The following is a 14,530-nucleotide window of genomic DNA, read 5'->3' as shown; positions in this document are numbered from 1 at the left end:
CTCCAATCCAATCAGGAATCATAAATCAAGGCCAAGTTCACGTAACTGATCTTTGAAGTTCTAGTATTGCAAATAATTCGAGAAGGAAGCTGAAATCTTACCTCATTGACTTCCTTCCTTGATCGTACGGTTGTAGTTGGCTGGGTTTGTAGGAAAACATTATCTGACTTGTACACAAACAAAGCAGTGTTTATAGCCCACCATGATCGTTAAGACATACTAGTTTTTGAGAGATTTTCACTGCAGGGGCATTCTCAACTCGCGTGGACAATCCTGGTAAGACTCCTTATCCTAAACATTTCTTTGAGTTTATGGCTCGTGCTTGTTGATAATGGCAACAGAGGACAGTGATGAAGAGAATATTGCTTCTGTGGCGAATATGATTCGTATTTTTGAGCAAAAAGGTATTATAACGTGGGTTTCCAGGGTTTTGACAATGTATGCTTTCTTCTTTACCTTTATGCCACTCTAGAGAGCTATCTGTATGTAAATTTGAAATGGCAGTTCAATATATATTGTTACTAGCCGGTTTAGGTAGTTGGATAATGGCAAGGGATAAAACGCGTAAGTAAAATAGGTCGAAACGGCTCCAGAGATGTAAGGTTCAAGGCGTTAAACATTTTTCTGCGGTTATAACACGCATTTCTCAAATCCGTGTCTTCACTCTAAGGTTATCTTTGATTAAAGCTTCCTCTTTTTCTCAGATAGATATATATTAAAAGTTCAATTCTTGAAATTTTATTTTCTATCTGTTCTTCTAGTATCGGAATGTTTTTATATCTCTTTTGCAGACTTTTAGGATACGAAAAAAACGCGAACGAACAAAATATGCGGAGGCCTACTATTATTCAGACTATTTATATGAAGAAAATTTTCTGTTTCATCGAAATCTCATTCGAATATTGACCTATATTGATTGGTATTAAGTACTAGCGCAAAGATAGCCTTATAAACTGGAGACAAGACGAAACCTTCAAAGATTAATACTGTCACGACTTTCCTCCCTTGCTAAATTCCTCCCTTCATTCCCTTGTTAGGGCTTTGCTAGAGGCCCCGGGCTTTACCCTACCATCTCCGACTGTCTAGCATGAAGCATTCTCTTGACTCAAATGTTACGGAGTACAAGACTGAGATGCAGTTCTGCATTTGAGCATTTTAGCCGTGTACTCCATTTGAGCATCGGCAATTTGCTTGTGCCGTCCCTGTGTTACTTACATCGAAGGGTGCTTTATTATGTAAATTTTATCAATTAATACTAAATCTTTCCGAAATATTTCAGGCTCATCTTTGGGGACAACTGGTATGCGACAAAGATCAAACACAATTGGTGTTAAATATTCGGAAGAACTGACTGCTGGCAAGTTGGTAAGTCTTCACTAAATCTCAGTCATTAAATTTATTTTGTAAGGCAATCATTTAAGTATGCAATCTTGTAATGTATATGTTTGGCTAGGAACTGATAGATTATAAATCTTCATCTGTTGTTTGAGTACAGACGAAAATCGAGTCTGAAATTTTCAGTTTTCACTCTGAGATTTGCAGTGGTTTTGTGAGAAGCCATAATGGTTGTCTTCATTGGTATATGGTCTCGCCTTTGGGACACGTTTCGTTGCTTTGATATAATCCACCATTCTTTAAAATAAGTATATATTCTTTTCCTTATTTATATTTATATGGCGTTGGACCTTTACTGTTTAGCTCTTCACAAAATCTGAGCATGACTCTTATTTTTCAGGTGATGACATATGCAGGTTTATTTAGAAAACCTGGACAGGTATAAATACATGAATTTTGTTGTAGCTTTTCTTGTACTCGTCCATCTCTTCTTTGGCATGAAGTTCAAGTTCCTCATCATTTTTGTATGAATTTTTGAGTGTACGCTTTTCGAAAAAATATATCGTCTTTATCAATGTCATTTACTTCTTGTATAGAGAGAGTTTGTATGAAATCAGTCTCATACTAAAGTTTGATTTCTGAGTACGTCCTTGAAAACTAGGCAATCTGGAAAGTTCCAGACTTATCTTCATTTTAAAATTCATTCGATATAATTAGGGTTTTTTCCCAATTTTCCCCCCAAGTTAATCTCTTTTACATGATTTCCACCACGCAATTATATTTTGATTATTTAATGTAGGGTTGAAATTCTTATTTGGGCCTGTCTTTCACCTTTCAGTGTACCGAAAGTCTAATTGGATATTAAAAGAGATTAGAAAAATTTCCTTAAGACATTTAAAGACATCAACAGGCAGATTCTTGTGTATTGTTTAGACACTCATTTTGATCTTTCTTGTGTTTATTTATATATGTACAGTATAAGCAAATCCAAATTGATGAATGAATTATACCTGTGTGTTTTGAGAAACATCACATAATTTGCCAACGTCACATATCTGAAGCAATCTCAACTGTCAGACGATTCATTTCATCTAGAAGTCTACCCCACGTTTGGCTAATTTCTTGTAAAATGGCGTCACTTGAATTTTCTTCATTTTAGGCCGAGTCACCAAGTGAAGAGAAACAGCCAAAGGTGGAAATCTTAAAATCAGCCAGAAAGCAAAGAGGATTCTTAGAATACAAGCAGGAAATTGAACCGGAAGTGATCAACAAACTGATCATGGAATTAGACCCTTCAAGCGTCGAAAAGGAAGTTCCGGGTCTACCAGCCCATTTGATCTTTATGGCTGTAAGGTTTGCTGATCACATTAATGACGAAAGATGGATGCAACGTTTGTTAGCAAGTGCAATCAAGGGAATTCGTACAACTGTCAAGGTAATGGACATCGTCTTCGGAACGTTACGCGTAGGCTTGTTTTTATAGAGGTGAATTTGATTTTTGATCATATAGGCCTAAGTGAAAGGTGATTATAGCCGTTTGGCTCAACTTCCTTTTGGCCTAATCTAAAATGAGGTCTGATCCTCATATATTTTCAATAGCCACAGTGAAGACTGTCTATGAAAGTTTCAGTATCTCCGTCATTAATATGTAATATGCATTTTAGATTGGTTTGTTTTCACATTTGTCACTAATGATGTTTTGCTCTATTAGCGCGGAGAAGGGAACATGGAACTGCAAGCATTTTGGTTGACCAACACTTGTCGACTTCTATATAACATGAAACAGTACAGCGGGGATAAGGTAAATAGACCACAATAATGATTCAGCAGTTTGAGTCACGAGCGCTCAAAATAGAAATATGTGTAATTGGTCATTGTATGTCAGTAAATAGCATTCTATATCTATAATTTCATGGTAATATTGCAAGATGATCTCAGTAGTGTCTTTCAGAGACTCGAATCGCTCGACAAATGTCGGAAGCTAAAATTAAAACAGACAAAGCTGGTACGAGATCTTTAATGATTCCGTGCATTTGACATACACAAGTAAAGTGAATCCAGAAATAGCTTAGGCCAAATTGATCACAGACTGCTCCTATGAAACTGTATACAGGAAAAACTCGGACCATTGCCGAAGACACTAATTAAGAAAATGGCTGCGCGAAGACTCCCGATAACTGATGTCGATGATTTTGAAACAAACGATTCGTATCTTTTGGTTGAGGCAAAGCTATAGCTTCGTCCGCCATCTTGAACCACTGTGCGCTGCTGTAGGATTTCACCATTTGTAGAAAGGTGGAAACTGTTCAAATGTTTTTCCCTCTGCGCAATTTAATTGGTCAACCATTAGTTGTCGTGCGGTTGAAAGCCGCTTTTAACTGTCTTAAGTGATTTTAAAGATCAACTGCATATTCTTTTTTAAACTACTTTGGTTTTAAGCATAATAAGCAACCTTGAATAATTTAAACAAAAATAGATCTCCCTCAATTTTTCAGAATTTTCAGACACACAATACTCCGGAACAAAACAGTCAGTGCTTGCAGAATTTCGATCTGACCGAGTATCGTCAAGTTCTCACCGACGTGGCAGTTCATATTTACCAACAACTATTAAAAACAATCCAGGACAAGATATCCGAACTTGTTGGTACGTCGCATGTGAATTTATTAAAGTAGCCATTTGTTAATGGAATCGATTCATGTTTGGGAGACAAGTGACCAGACGCGGATAATTTTTTTTCGATTGGCTGTTAGCCCAAAATTGCTGTAAACTAGAAGGACATTCATTTGCGGTCCGGTCTTTTTTATTTTGAATCTGAAATATTCATCCCCCTGATATGTCGTATCAATTTATGAATATTCTGTTTCCTTTTCAGTACCTGGTTTGCTAGAATACGAGTCGATTCCGGGTGTTCTAAGTTCTAAGCCATTTGGACGCGGGCCTAAGTCAAGAGGCAAATCAACGAGTCATGAAACTGAGGATATTATCACGGTCAAAGACGTCACCAATAAGGTATGGACAATCGTATTGTTATTTGTTTATCACCAGAAAGCACTGTTCCTCTGACTGTGTGTCTTATGAGCATGATCGTCGGATGCACGTGCCAAGAACATCTATACGTTGCCCAATGAGGAAAGAGGTTTTATAAGTCGGATTCAGATTTATGTCTTGTGTAAACTTACCCTAAAAACTATACCATAATTTCGACCAAGACCATAACAGATACTTTATGGGAAATACAAAATGCAAGATGCACCCTCTTAAATTTCTAATTTCAATTGCAAATTAACAGTTTTGAAGCTGCCGGTATAGCCAGCAGGAACATACGAGGGCAGCCCTAACAGTCATAGTTAAGAACCTTGTTCTTAGAGTGATTAATTTAAACCTAAACGTATTTTTCTGATGAACTACTTCTCTGTTTGCTTTCAGCTCTCTGCAATCCTGGCCGTCCTAAACGCTCATTGTGTCGATTTGGTTCTGATCAAGCAGATATTCACACAGGTAGCGCATCAAATCTATGGCTTTTTTACCTTTTTAAACTCCCTAATTTTTATCAGGCTGTCAGTTCCCTTTTCAATAGTGACGGCTGCAAAGAGTATGGGGCAGAGAGGTGAAACATCAGTTGATGGGCAATACAATGGCAAAGAGAAGAATATAATCGTTTATCGAATGCCAAATGCTTTTGTAGAATATGGAGCGTCGTTTGTGTCTTTCTTACAATTGTACTTTTTGTAGTGTTAAATGATTTCACATGCCTTTCTGCCCCATTTTACATGGTCTTTAACTAAATTCTAATGACATCATGTTATTCTACGGTATTTGAATGATTAAATCCCCAGTCAAACATTTCACCAAAAATAAAAATGGCAGGCACTCTTTAGAGTATAAAACGCCAAATTTCCATTCAAAAGTCCATTCGTTGATAGCCAACGTTTTACAATATTGCTTTTTTCATATTATTTTTCACCTTATTTCATAACATGTCTTGTTTTATTTTTCAGATAAATTATTTCATATGTGCAATTATGTTGAATAATGTTCTTCTGCGCAAAGACATGTGCCACTGGTCACGTGGTATGCAAATCAGGTGGGCTTTTTTCTGCTTGTTGAAATTTTAATCCGGGGAGTGAAGTAGCTATAGGATTACAAGGGCCGGCCAAACATATAAAAAATAGAGGAAGGTTCTGGAAGGGTTTAGTAAGGGCCACCACAATGGTTGGCGGCTGGAAACAATGTGGAATATGGTATTCTAGGGATGGCCAGAGACTTTATTTAAATAGATTAAAATAACCCGGGGCAATGTTTTTAGGCCCTCTTTCATCACAATACCCCATAATTCATCTTTTTGAACAGGAGAGTTCTAGTAGAGCTTCAGAGTAACTTTTCATATCAACGAGTAATCAATTTTTTACATAAAATAAGGGGTCAAATTAAGATGGAAAGAATCATTGAACACGGTTTGACAACAAAACATGATGAACTACTTCTCTGTTTGCAAAATGTTTGCAAATTCTAAGTTTAAGGAATAAAACGGCTCTAGACTTGATTAACTTTCAGTCTGTGCAGGTCAAGTTTTTTTCAATAATATTTATTATTACGTCTGGGATTCTCCATGTCTTTACATATTCAAATTTTTAAGACATGATAACGATACAAACCTAAAGGTCTTATTCAGCACAATAGCTTAAAGAATGGTTAAGTATGTTTCTCTCTACTGTTTTCTTAAAAAATTTTTCTTAAGAAAGTTCCTCGGATTTCGCTCATCCAAGGGTTGTTCAAGGCAGCAATTTGTGGTCTTTTCACGGCAATGCCGTATTCAATATGTAAGTGTTAGGAGAGCAGGATTTGGGAAAACATACGGGGAGAAATTGTGAGCGCGTGATAAGACAAGGGCAGGATTCATCATAAGTCGCTGGTCACGGGTTCGTGTCCTGCCCTGGTCGTTTCCTCGCTCACCTTTCCTGCCTGTCTATTAAATGTGTACCTTAATTTATGCGATTTTAGATTCAATTTAACGCAGCTGGAAGAATGGTGTCGTACTAATCAGTTAGAATCGCTTGAAATCACGAAACCTTTGGAGCCGATCAAAGAAGCGACGCAGTTGCTGCAAGTTAACAAAAAATCTTTAGATGACGTCGATTCGATTCTTAGTGTTTGCGCTACACTGAATCCGTTGCAAGTAAGTCTTAAATGATCATTGATTTATGATAACTGATTAGTGAATAGTGATTACAGATTAGATATTGATCCTTTACGATAAATGATTACTGTTTAATGTGATTGCCTATGATCGCTGATCAATGATCACTGATTGAATCCGCTACCTAGCGATTAATGGTTACTTAGAAGTGATTGCTGGTTGTATGGACTTGTGGTTTGTTGAACGTAAACATGGGCTTAAAGGGGCTGCATAGTCTTGATGGCTGTGAAATGTCGTGATTCGATGTTTAGCCTCTACATAATGGTTAAGCCAGTCTGCATCATAATGCCAATAAAGGGCTATATGTCAAACAGTAGAGTTATCTCAAACAAACTGGATTATTTCGTTTTTCGTAATGATACTTATCTCGTAGTTCATCTGATTTTTCAATGCAATCGAGCAACTTCCCTTACCACTGGTGTAAGACTTGTCATATTTTGTTTACGAAGTTTATGTTCATCCACTTTAAGCAAAGTCATTTCATCGTATTTCATGTTCAGTGCTAAAATATTGTGTGAGTTGTATGCAATCAGCAATGAAGTTCTAATTTCTTCGTCTGTTACATCTTCATTTTCTTTCCTCCCAAGGTACAGAAGATTCTAACCATGTATACACCAGCCAACGAATATGAGCCACGTGTCCCTAGCAAGGTCATTCAAGCGGTAGTTGCCAAGGCAACAAAACAGAGCCCAGACCCCAGTTCACTGATGATGAACATCCAATTCACATCTCCGGTAAACTTTCCTTTTTCGCCGTCTGCTGTTCAGTTCGAGAAACTTCAAATCCCAACTGTTTTAAGGTTGGAAAATGTCAAAATAGTCTAATAAAGATTTCAACTAAGGTTTCCTATAAATTTTTATAACCAGCTTAGATATATCGAAGAGTTGTCTATAGCATAGTTTGAACCAGTGGTGTAACGCAGAATTTAGCTCCTTAGTTCGATAACTAAAGGCCCCTAATCAAAGCGACACCTAAAAGTTTTTTGAAATCCATGCTTTCAAGATCTCACTCCGTTCAACCAGTTTTCCAAATCAATAGAAGCTATATTATAGAAGTATCTTACTAAACCGCCACCCTCCCCCCTCTACCTTAGTAAACGCAAAAAACATAATTTACATCCTGCATCTGACACATACATATTCTTAAAAGGCCCTTTGCTAAAGCCCTACTAGTTGTCTGTCTTATTCTACATAACTGGATGCAGCTTTCTTGCGGTCTCTTCCTCAGGCCGCGAATCAGTTTTTGTCTCATGGACCCAGGTCCCTCAATTACGCCGCTGGTTTCAGTATCAATGTTTAGGGATAATAGAATGAGAAACTTTGTAGAATTTTGGTCTTGTAGGTTTGGAACTCTCGATATTCAAACTCGATCTGTTCTTTATATTCATATTTGCGTTCTCGAGATTATTCTTACTCAATGTTAATTCTTACTCGATCATCAAACAATAATTATTTCATAGAAGATTTTCAAGAGGTACAGATGTATGATTAAAGAATCATTAGGCCCTAGTTGTCAAGTAAAATCTAGTTTGCACATCGGTATCTTCAAATTTGTTATGCACAGAGCATTCATATCAATATCCCCGCTATTCTTGTATGTACCTCTGTTTTTTATTGAACCTTCTTTCACAATGCGTTCGTCTATTGGGTATAGGTGGAGCTGACTTTCGTTGTTTAAATGAAATAAAATCATGCTTAACACCACTTGTACCAGGAAAAGAGAAAAACCAAACGATACTATGCCCGAAGAAAGATGAAAGCTCTTCTTTGTTGCGTCCTTTTTTGCTTTGGGAGTTTTCCCCTTCCTTTTTGTTTTGCTGAAAAGTGTTTAGTTCCGTTCCGGCTGAACCATTTGGTTCCGTTCCGGCTGAACCATTTGGTTCCGTTCCGGTTGAACCATTTGGTTCCGTTCCGGATGAACTATTTGTTTCCGTTCCGGTTTTAACCATTTGGTTCCGTTCCGGTTGAACCATTTGGTTCCGTTCCGGTTGAACTATTTGGTTCCGTTCCGGTTGAACTATTTGGTTCCGTTCAGGTTGAACCATTTGGTTCCATTCCGGTTGAACTATTTGGTTCCGTTCCGGTTCTTTTGTTATGATTTTGGTCACTATTCAAGTTCGTTAGGATGAAAATACAAGTCAAAAAATTACCATATTTACCGGACTATTAACTAACTTTTAAACAACACTCCACTCGTTTTAAATTTTTTTACTTTTTGAACAAGAACCATTGGAACTAAAGCAACGCAAATTGTTCTTTATAAAACAAATAACTCCTTTTAACTAATATTTCTGTTAATTTCTTTGATTATTTTGATCGTTTTTTAAAGTTTTTTACATGAAATTGCCTGTCTAAATATTCACCATTTTTTACAAGCCTATTACCTTACTTTTTGAACAAGAACCATTGGAACAAAAGCAACAGAAATTGCCCTTTATTAAAGAAATAACACCTCTTAACTAATATTTCTGTTAATTATTTGATTATTTTTTAAAGTTTTTTACATGAAATTGCCTGTCTAAATATTCACCATTTTCTGCAAGCCTATTACCTTACTTTTTGACCAAGAACCATTGGAACAAAAGCAACAGAAATTGCCCTTTATAAAAGAAATAACACCTTTTAACTAATATTTCTGTTAATTCTTTGATTATTTTGATTATTTTTTAAAGTTTTTTTAGATGAAATTGCCTGTCTAAATATTCACCATTTTTTACAAGCCTATTACCTTACTTTTTGACCAAGAGCCATTGGAACTAAAGCAACAGAAATTGCCCTTTATTAAAGAAATAACACCTCTTAACTAATATTTCTGTTAATTCTTTGATTATTTTTTAAAGTTTTTTACATGAAATTGCCTGTCTAAATATTCACCATTTTCTGCAAGCCTATTACCTTACTTTTTGACCAAGAACCATTGGAACAAAAGCAACAGAAATTGCCCTTTATAAAAGAAATAACACCTTTTAACTAATATTTCTGTTAATTCTTTGATTATTTTGATTATTTTTTAAAGTTTTTTAGATGAAATTGCCTATCTAAATATTCACCATTTTCTACAAGCCTATTACCTTACTTTTTGACCAAGAACCATTGGAACAAAAGCAACAGAAATTGCCCTTTATAAAAGAAATAACACCTTTTAACTAATATTTCTGTTAATTCTTTGATTATTTTGATTATTTTTTAAAGTTTTTTTAGATGAAATTGCCTGTCTAAATATTCACCATTTTCTACAAGCCTATTACCTTACTTTTTGACCAAGAGCCATTGGAACTAAAGCAACAGAAATTGTTCTTTATAAAACAAATAACACCTTTTAACTAATATTTCTGTTAATTCTTTGATTATTTTGATCATTTTTTAAAGTTTTTTTAGATGAAATTGCCTCTCTAAATATTCACAATTTTCTACAAGCCTATTACCTTACTTTTTGACCAAGAACCATTGGAGCTAAAGCAACAGAAATTGTTCTTTATAAAACAAATAACACTTTTTAATTAATATTTCTGTTAATTCTTTGATTATTTTGATCATTTTTTAAAGTTTTTTAGATGAAATTGCCTGTCTAAATATTCACTATTTTCTACAAGCCTATTACCTTACTTTTTGACCAAGAACCATTGGAAATATAGCAACAGAAATTGTTCTTTATAAAACAAATAACACATTTTAACTGATATTTCTGTTAATTCTTTGATTATTTTGATTATTTTTTAAAGTTTTTTTAGATGAAATTGCCTGTCTAAATATTCACCATTTTCTACAAGCCTATTACCTTACTTTTTGACCAAGAGCCATTGGAACTAAAGCAACAGAAATTGTTCTTTATAAAACAAATAACACATTTTAACTAATATTTCTGTTAATTCTTTGATTATTTTGATCGTTTTTTAAAGTTTTTTACATGAAATTGCCTGTCTAAATATTCACCATTTTTTACAAGCCTATTACCTTACTTTTTGAACAAGAACCATTGGAACAAAAGCAACAGAAATTGCCCTTTATTAAAGAAATAACACCTCTTAACTAATATTTCTGTTAATTCTTTGATTATTTTTTAAAGTTTTTTACATGAAATTGCCTGTCTAAATATTCACCATTTTCTGCAAGCCTATTACCTTACTTTTTGACCAAGAACCATTGGAACAAAAGCAACAGAAATTGCCCTTTATAAAAGAAATAACACCTTTTAACTAATATTTCTGTTAATTCTTTGATTATTTTGATTATTTTTTAAAGTTTTTTTAGATGAAATTGCCTGTCTAAATATTCACCATTTTTTACAAGCCTATTACCTTACTTTTTGACCAAGAGCCATTGGAACTAAAGCAACGCAAATTGTTCTTTATAAAACAAATAACTCCTTTTAACTAATATTTCTGTTAATTTCTTTGATTATTTTGATCGTTTTTTAAAGTTTTTTACATGAAATTGCCTGTCTAAATATTCACCATTTTTTACAAGCCTATTACCTTACTTTTTGAACAAGAACCATTGGAACAAAAGCAACAGAAATTGCCCTTTATTAAAGAAATAACACCTCTTAACTATTATTTCTGTTAATTCTTTGATTATTTTTTAAAGTTTTTTACATGAAATTGCCTGTCTAAATATTCACCATTTTCTGCAAGCCTATTACCTTACTTTTTGACCAAGAACCATTGGAACAGAAGCAACAGAAATTGCCCTTTATAAAAGAAATAACACCTTTTAACTAATATTTCTGTTAATTCTTTGATTATTTTGATCATTTTTTAAAGTTTTTTAGATGAAATTGCCTGTCTAAATATTCACTATTTTCTACAAGCCTATTACCTTACTTTTTGACCAAGAACCATTGGAAATAAAGCAACAGAAATTGTTCTTTATAAAACAAATAACACATTTTAACTAATATTTCTGTTAATTCTTTGATTATTTTGATTATTTTTTAAAGTTTTTTTAGATGAAATTGCCTGTCTAAATATTCACCATTTTCTACAAGCCTATTACCTTACTTTTTGACCAAAAACCATTGGAACTAAAGCAACAAAAATTGCCCTTTATAAAAGAAATAAGACCTTTTAACTAATATTTCTGTTAATTTCTTTCATTATTTTGATCGTTTTTTTTAAGTTTTTTAGATGAAATTGCCTGTCTAAATATTCACTATTTTCTACAAGCCTATTACCTTACTTTTTGACCAAGAACCATTGGAAATAAAGCAACAGAAATTGTTCTTTATAAAACAAATAACACATTTTAACTAATATTTCTGTTAATTCTTTGATTATTTTGATCATTTTTTAAAGTTTTTTAGATGAAATTGCCTGTCTAAATATTCACTATTTTCTACAAGCCTATTACCTTACTTTTTGACCAAGAACCATTGGAAATAAAGCAACAGAAATTGTTCTTTATAAAACAAATAACACATTTTAACTAATATTTCTGTTAATTTCTTTGATTATTTTCATCGTTTTTTCAAGTTTTTTACATGAAATTGCCAGTCTAAATATTCACCATTTTCTACAAGCCTATTACCTTACTTTTTGACCAAGAACCATTGGAAAAAAAGCAACAAAAATTGCCCTTTATAAAAGAAATAAGACCTTTTAACTAATATTTCTGTTAATTTCTTTCATTATTTTGATCGTTTTTTTTAAGTTTTTTAGATGAAATTGCCTGTCTAAATATTCACCATTTTCCACAACCCTATTACCTTACTTTTTGACCAAGAACCATTGGAATAAATAAAAGCAACAGAAATTTCCCTTTATAAAAGAAATAACACCTCTTAACTAATATTTCTGTTAATTTCTTTGATTATTTTCATCGTTTTTTCAAGTTTTTTACATGAAATTGCCTGTCTAAATATTCACCATTTTCCACAAGCCTTTTACCTTACTTTTTGACCAAGAACCATTGGAATAAAAGCAACAGAAATTGCCCTTTATAAAACAAATAACACCTTTTAACTAATATTTCTGTTAATTCTTTGATTATTTTGATCATTTTTTAAAGTTTTTTAGATGAAATTGCCTGTCTAAATATTCACTATTTTCTACAAGCCTATTACCTTACTTTTTGACCAAGAACAATTGGAAATAAAGCAACAGAAATTGTTCTTTATAAAACAAATAACACTTTTTAATTAATATTTCTGTTAATTCTTTGATTATTTTGATCATTTTTTAAAGTTTTTTAGATGAAATTGCCTGTCTAAATATTCACTATTTTCTACAAGCCTATTACCTTACTTTTTGACCAAGAACCATTGGAAATAAAGCAACAGAAATTGTTCTTTATAAAACAAATAACACATTTTAACTAATATTTCTGTTAATTCTTTGATTATTTTGATTATTTTTTAAAGTTTTTTTAGATGAAATTGCCTGTCTAAATATTCACCATTTTCTACAAGCCTATTACCTTACTTTTTGACCAAAAACCATTGGAACTAAAGCAACAAAAATTGCCCTTTATAAAAGAAATAAGACCTTTTAACTAATATTTCTGTTAATTTCTTTCATTATTTTGATCGTTTTTTTTAAGTTTTTTAGATGAAATTGCCTGTCTAAATATTCACCATTTTCCACAACCCTATTACCTTACTTTTTGACCAAGAACCATTGGAATAAATAAAAGCAACAGAAATTTCCCTTTATAAAAGAAATAACACCTCTTAACTAATATTTCTGTTAATTTCTTTGATTATTTTCATCGTTTTTTCAAGTTTTTTACATGAAATTGCCTGTCTAAATATTCACCATTTTCCACAAGCCTTTTACCTTACTTTTTGACCAAGAACCATTGGAATAAAAGCAACAGAAATTGCCCTTTATAAAACAAATAACACCTTTTAACTAATATTTCTGTTAATTCTTTGATTATTTTGATCATTTTTTAAAGTTTTTTAGATGAAATTGCCTGTCTAAATATTCACTATTTTCTACAAGCCTATTACCTTACTTTTTGACCAAGAACCATTGGAAATAAAGCAACAGAAATTGTTCTTTATAAAACAAATAACACTTTTTAATTAATATTTCTGTTAATTCTTTGATTATTTTGATCATTTTTTAAAGTTTTTTAGATGAAATTGCCTGTCTAAATATTCACTATTTTCTACAAGCCTATTACCTTACTTTTTGACCAAGAACCATTGGAAATAAAGCAACAGAAATTGTTCTTTATAAAACAAATAACACATTTTAACTAATATTTCTGTTAATTCTTTGATTATTTTGATCATTTTTTAAAGTTTTTTAGATGAAATTGCCTGTCTAAATATTCACTATTTTCTACAAGCCTATTACCTTACTTTTTGACCAAGAACCATTGGAAATAAAGCAACAGAAATTGTTCTTTATAAAACAAATAACACATTTTAACTAATATTTCTGTTAATTTCTTTGATTATTTTCATCGTTTTTTCAAGTTTTTTACATGAAATTGCCAGTCTAAATATTCACCATTTTCTACAAGCCTATTACCTTACTTTTTGACCAAGAACCATTGGAAAAAAAGCAACAAAAATTGCCCTTTATAAAAGAAATAACACCTTTTAACTAATATTTCTGTTAATTTCTTTCATTATTTTGATCGTTTTTTTTAAGTTTTTTAGATGAAATTGCCTGTCTAAATATTCACCATTTTCCACAACCCTATTACCTTACTTTTTGACCAAGAACCATTGGAATAAATAAAAGCAACAGAAATTTCCCTTTATAAAAGAAATAACACCTCTTAACTAATATTTCTGTTAATTTCTTTGATTATTTTCATCGTTTTTTCAAGTTTTTTACATGAAATTGCCTGTCTAAATATTCACCATTTTCCACAAGCCTATTACCTTACTTTTTGACCAAGAACCATTGGAATAAAAGCAACAGAAATTGCCCTTTATAAAACAAATAACACCTTTTAACTAATATTTCTGTTAATTCTTTGATTATTTTGATCATTTTTTAAAGTTTTTTAGATGAAATTGCCTGTCTAAATATTCACTATT

General features: G+C 32.6%; 1 protein-coding gene across 1 annotated transcript in view; it reads left to right on the top strand.

Moving 5' to 3' along the window:
* Positions 1-8,131, top strand: part of LOC135689252 (unconventional myosin-Va) — a 39,921-nt gene extending 31,790 nt beyond the window's left edge. The window contains exons 28-37 of the mRNA XM_065206414.2: positions 1,280-1,365; positions 1,736-1,774; positions 2,495-2,770; positions 3,047-3,136; positions 3,831-3,981; positions 4,211-4,347; positions 4,765-4,836; positions 5,337-5,422; positions 6,340-6,514; positions 7,123-8,131. Of these exons, the coding sequence (XP_065062486.2) occupies positions 1,280-1,365; positions 1,736-1,774; positions 2,495-2,770; positions 3,047-3,136; positions 3,831-3,981; positions 4,211-4,347; positions 4,765-4,836; positions 5,337-5,422; positions 6,340-6,514; positions 7,123-7,359 (1,349 nt within the window). The 3' untranslated portion in view covers positions 7,360-8,131. The remainder of the gene's footprint in view (positions 1-1,279; positions 1,366-1,735; positions 1,775-2,494; positions 2,771-3,046; positions 3,137-3,830; positions 3,982-4,210; positions 4,348-4,764; positions 4,837-5,336; positions 5,423-6,339; positions 6,515-7,122) is intronic.
* The last annotated feature ends 6,399 nt before the right edge of the window (positions 8,132-14,530 follow it).

The sequence above is a fragment of the Rhopilema esculentum genome, chromosome 9 (assembly GCF_057945365.1).
Source record: "Rhopilema esculentum isolate cy_ngs chromosome 9, ASM5794536v1, whole genome shotgun sequence".
Lineage (NCBI taxonomy): Eukaryota > Metazoa > Cnidaria > Scyphozoa > Rhizostomeae > Rhizostomatidae > Rhopilema > Rhopilema esculentum.
Note: the sequence above shows the minus strand (reverse complement) of the source record. Positions and strands in the feature narration are given on the sequence as shown.